General features: G+C 33.9%; 1 protein-coding gene across 3 annotated transcripts; it reads left to right on the top strand.

Moving 5' to 3' along the window:
* Positions 1–294: 294 nt before the first annotated feature.
* Positions 295–4,784, top strand: LOC144956137 (centrosomal protein of 19 kDa-like). 3 transcript variants are annotated; one of them, XM_078886517.1, is made up of 4 exons: positions 295–435; positions 2,076–2,114; positions 3,997–4,063; positions 4,147–4,784. In XM_078886517.1, exon 4 carries the CDS (start codon positions 4,276–4,278, stop codon positions 4,774–4,776), a length of 501 nt encoding a protein of 166 aa, XP_078742643.1. In that variant the 5' UTR covers positions 295–435; positions 2,076–2,114; positions 3,997–4,063; positions 4,147–4,275; the 3' UTR covers positions 4,777–4,784. The 3 variants fall into 3 exon arrangements, with proteins under 3 accessions (XP_078742643.1, XP_078742642.1, XP_078742644.1); XM_078886516.1 differs by lacking the exon at positions 3,997–4,063; XM_078886518.1 differs by lacking the exons at positions 2,076–2,114; positions 3,997–4,063 and having other exon boundaries at positions 301–435.
* The last annotated feature ends 661 nt before the right edge of the window (positions 4,785–5,445 follow it).

The following is a 5,445-nucleotide window of genomic DNA, read 5'->3' as shown; positions in this document are numbered from 1 at the left end:
GGAAGTCACGCTGTTGTGGAATATGTGAAGTGTTTGTCTATGAACTGTAAGTAACATAATCTTTTGACAAAATGTCCGTTCATGTAATATAAATTCTTCTCTCCTTATTCCGCTGTTATAAAAGACAATCTTTATTGTATGCATTGAATTTCAGCTTATTTTTCTTGTTTACTCTAACAAATGGTTAAACAAGAGAGCTTTTACCTATCCTATAGTATAAGCTCTCGGATTTAATTAACTGAACAATAGTGGTGCCAGTCGACATACGAAGGGACATAACTCTTAAAATGCATTGTTCAAGAGAATGTTGTTTCTAAGCAAGCTTTCATTTAGATTATTTGAATTTTTGTTATTCCACATTGTAACATTGTAGCCTTCTTATATTATCAAAATATTTGAAAACATTTAATTTGAAATTATCATCTTTTTACATCGGTAAAACATTCTTTAATACTTTATTCCTTCTGCTCCACTGCCTCTGTCTCTTGATTTTATTCTTCATTTCTTCTTCTTCTTCTTCTTTTTCTTCTTCTTCTTCTTCTTCTTCTTCTTCTTCTTCTTCTTCTTCTTCTTCTTCTTCTTCTTCTTCTTCTTCTTCTTCTTCTTCTTCTTCTTCTTCTTCTTCTTCTTCTTCTTCTTCTTCTTCTTCTTCTTCTTCTTCTACTTCTTTTTCTTCTTCTTCTTCTTCTTCTTCTTCTTCTTCTTCTTCTTCTTCTTCTTCTTCTTCTTCTTCTTCTTCTTCTTCTTCTTCTTCTTCTTCTTCTTCTTCTTCTTCCATCCCACTTCCTCCCCTCTCCTCTTCAAACCTCACCTCCTCCAACTACCTTCTCCGCGGACTTCCTGAGAGGTGGTGAACAAGCATCTTAGTTCTTAGTTTTTTTTTTTCTTTCACTTTTGTTAATTATAATTGTTTCAGAATACGTTGAGAAGGAGGTGGCCGTGGCTGTGGGATATTTTGGTTGGATTTGTGATACACAAAAATTTTTAAAACGCCAACCTTCCCAACAATGTTATGTTTATTAGAATGACATGTTGTGCAGTCAGTTATGTTTTGTTTTGTTTTGTTTTGTTTTTTTGACAAAGGCTCATTATTTCATGTTGAAACAATGTGCATAAAATCATTATCCTGGTTTAGTTTAGCACAGTTGGAATTCCTCAATGCTCCCGACTGCACTGACTCTGAATAAGAAAAAAATGTGACCTATCATTTCAAAACAGTATTATCTCAGGGTTAATCAGTTGTTAAAAGGTGATTTTATAAATGACTAAATATATAAATGTGAAGTTTTAGTTTTTGTCACTATTGTCTTCATTACAACGAATGTAATAAACCCAAGCTTCGTGCTTTTGTTAATAAAATCACTTATTAGCATCTAAATCACCCAACATAATACTGTTTTGAGCAGATGGGTCACATATCCCTTCTTTCATAGTAATATCAATATTAATACCATGATCATGTTATTTTTAAGCCAAGATTATGATTAATGATGGATTTTATTCACATTCAATGACAAATGAATTGATGTATGATATACCCCAATGTTTATTCTATTCCATAAGGTTTTAAACTTTTCGTAAACTTTGAAATATTATAAATTAAATTCAGAAACTGCAGAACATGCTTAATGAACATGCTCGTAATCTGTGCCCATTTAAAAAAGAAAAAATTATAAATCATATTACAAAAATTATTATTTCAAAAAAATTATAAATCATATTACAAAAAAAATATTTTATGAACTGATAGCTATGGCTTCAAAAAAAACAGTTTTTCTTCGTTATTTACGCCTGCTATTACAAATAAGGGTGAACACCCTTCCATGCACCTGAGTATGGATACCAAACAACTGGCAAGATATAGCCATTGAGGTTTTTCGTTGTACACACTCTCAGAAACATGTCAATATATACGTGATCATTCACCGTCTGCTTGATGACATGAAAGTCAGAGACCAGCATGTTCTGTGTCAAGTTGGGGACAAACTATATAGCATGATCATTTGTTAGTGGTTGTATTCGTATAAATACATTTATTGCATTATGATTGACCAATTTATTTTCATTTTCAACAGAGTCGAGTGAGATTATTTACCTATGTAAGGAAGTTGAAGGTATGTTCATAGGTGCGTGTGTATGTGTGGATACTGTTTTGATTTTTGGGTTTGTTTTTTCTGTGTGTGTGTGTGTGTGTTGGGGGAAAGAGAAGAGGCATTTTAAATAAAGGGTGTGCACAAAAGCAAAATAGCAGTGCTGGGGTTAAAAGTAAAATATATGTGTAAATGAGAGGGTGACTGACACAAAGAACTTTGTTTTTGCCTGTTCGCTTTATTATTTGTTATATATGCTTTCCTGTTCTTTATTAGGTAGTGTTTTATTAGCTTTGTAATATATAAATATGTATAAGAAAAAAACAACAACGAAAAAAAAAAAACAACAGAAATCCAAGATGGGAAAAAAAAAGGATTCCGAGATTTTCCAAAGAAAAGAAATCATCCTGTACTTGCATTATCTTTTTACACAGCAAATGATCTTGTGAGCAAATTCTTCAAATTTATCTTACTCATATCTTTTAACTTAGGATTTAATTTTTTAAAAGTAAACTTTTCATTGAGTCATTAATACAATTCTTGTTTTCGTCCTCACTTGGCCATGCTGGTTTCATAAAATAACATATAACATTTGTCATCACTCAAAAATATACCCACTTATCTGATAAGTTTTCTCATATTAATATTAAGACACTTTGATAAAGCAAAGTTACTTTTTAGCTTTCATAATATATATATAATTATACAGTCCGTTCCACCCTTAAGTACAGACATCAGGAAATGGCTTAGGCTTGTTTAATGCTGAAGAGTGCTTTAGTTCAAAGTAGACATAATCCAAAGATTTCCAAGAATGAAATTTCATGTTATTTTCATCTGTTAGTCATGATTGCACAATACTACACGATGTTGCATTTATTTATCATCACTTGTCGCAGATGGTTTCGTTTGTTTTTGGTTTTGATTTGTTTTCTTGGGAGGGGGGGGGGGGTTTATTTTTTTATTTTTTTATTTTCATTATTCATGGTAAAAATTAAAATTCTAAACACTTAATCAGAAAACCATTGAGAAATTTGTCATAGGAAAGAATATTGGTACTGGGGAGGGTCCCTCGTATTTTAGTGAAATGATTCAGAACTTGAAATTTGCTTACAATGTGAAACAATGCCCTGTTGTACAGTTCTTGTAATTGCCTCAAATTTAGATGTGAGACCAGCTGATTTCATAAAAACACGAAAAGTATTCAATTGTTGCAACATTTCTGAATAAGAAGACATTTTGGTCGCAACTTCTACTTCATTATCTACTTCCTCTTTCACCTCCACTTGGGGCCGCATCCTCTCCAATGTATTTTTGTCAACTTCACTGTCCGTTAATTCACCAGTCCATGAAAGGGAGTGGATACTATTGCAATTAACAATCAGAATCAGGTGTAATTTTGTAATGAAGTGTGTCTGAAGCCGAAGTTATTGCGCTTAAAGGCATGTAGTTTATATAGCAAAAAAATCTGTAAAAGCCATTTAGCTTGCTTGAGTCCAAAACATCCTTAATTAATGACAGCATTCTTAAAGATGGCATGGTCTCTAGTAAGAAAACGGTAAGGGCTGCCTGAAGCCGGTGATCGTAAAATACTAACGAAAGAGTGAAAATGGAAAGGCTTCGTATGGGAACAAAACAGACAATGGACGTTTCGGGTACAAACCCTTCGTCAGCACAACAATACACAAATAAATGTGGAAAATAAATAAAATATAATGAAAAATAACTTGTATGGTCTGTACTCAATGGTGGTTGCAGTATGAATGAAATGTTAGTGTGGCGTGGGTAGAGGATAGGGTGCCCCAGGGGGGTGATCTAATTGATAAGCAAAGGTCAGCGTCAGGGAACAGAACTTTCCAGACTATAATGGAAGTTTGTTTCTTTTTCTCTTTTATCTTTTTACGGTCAGTGCAAGTAAACGGCCGCCTGATGTCCCAAATCTTGTCTGGAAAGCTGACTCTGTCGTACTCCCACAGGTGCCCACAATTTTAGTACCATTTGATTGTTGATCATTGAAAAATGTTGTTCATTAAATCATATTTTTGGTTTTTTTTTTCAGCTAACAAAACATTGAAACAATGTTTTTGCCTTTGAAACTGGATCCTGAATAAAGTACGACAATAGTGTTTGTATTCATTTCAACAACAAGATAAAAACTATCAGAGAATAATAGCTCTATTTTCACAAAATGGCTGACACATTGCAACTTCTTAAATGTGGTGTTCGTTTTAATCCTCCTACATTGGTCATAACGTACAAGGACTGGAAGTCAGGGAAAATGAGACGAAGATCCATGCCTCTGCGCAACTTCACAAAACATTCTGGAATTGAACGAGTATGCGACGACCTCAAGGAAAATCCTCGTCATGCGAAATTTATTAGGTTACTTTCACCTCTCCAACTTCAGCGACTGTTAACGATTGTTAAAGACAAAATCAGTGGGTTGAGTTTGGAGGCAAGCATTGCACGAAATAAGGAAATGGATACTTTGAATCCCGAAGAGAATTTGAATACGGTTGACGAGGAAACGTTGAAGAGGAAGAAACTTGCAATGAATACTTCTTTTGAGAAGAATCAAAAGAAGTTAGGGGACCCCGACTTTGAATACAATGTTGAGGTCGATTTTGAAACCGGTGCCATAGAAACAAGTGGATGGGACTCTGAAAATGATTCAGACATGGATTTTTAGTTGTTTTTTTTTTTTAATATTTTAAACACACCGTATCAATCTAGTATTATGTCAACTGCTAAAAAAAACCCCAAAAAATCTAGTTTATGTTATTAAAAAAAAGTATATAAATTCTCCTCGAGAAATGAACTTCACCCTAATCTACTATTTTAAACTAAAATCTAATATTTAGCACCTAATTCACCCCGACATAATACAACGTTGAAGCAGTAGGTGACAAAATGTTCAGGAGAATAATAGGGATACTAGTAAGGTTTACTGTCCACCTGTGCGGCTATGTAGTCTTGTGGTATGACACTCGCTTTCGGATATAAAGTTCCTGGGTCCGAGCTTCCTTCGGCGCATAGTTGACTCCTTGGAAAAGGCTCTTTACTCATATTCTCTCACCACACTCAGGTGTAAAATGAGTACCTGACCGTTAACAGCGTTGTCTTTGTCGGAAAAAAAAAAATGTAATATCGCCTATCAGGCATCATGTCTCATTCTACATTTTATGTGTTGCTGTTGGACAGCGACCCTTTGCAAAGCACTTTGAGCATGTTTAGTGGATATTGCGCTATATAAATGCTCTATTAAAAAATTTTTTTTGGGTTGGGTTCTTTCTACAAAAGGGAGAGAGTCAAATTTGAAGCTGTTAATTTTTTGTGAGAAAGATGGTACATAATTATT

The sequence above is a fragment of the Berghia stephanieae genome, chromosome 10, assembly GCF_034508935.2.
Source record: "Berghia stephanieae isolate SIO BIC M18660-M18661 chromosome 10, UCSD_Bste_1.3, whole genome shotgun sequence".
Classification (NCBI taxonomy): Eukaryota; Metazoa; Mollusca; class Gastropoda; order Nudibranchia; family Aeolidiidae; genus Berghia; species Berghia stephanieae.
The sequence above is the reverse complement of the archived record's forward strand: the minus strand, read 5'-3'. Positions and strand labels throughout refer to the sequence as shown.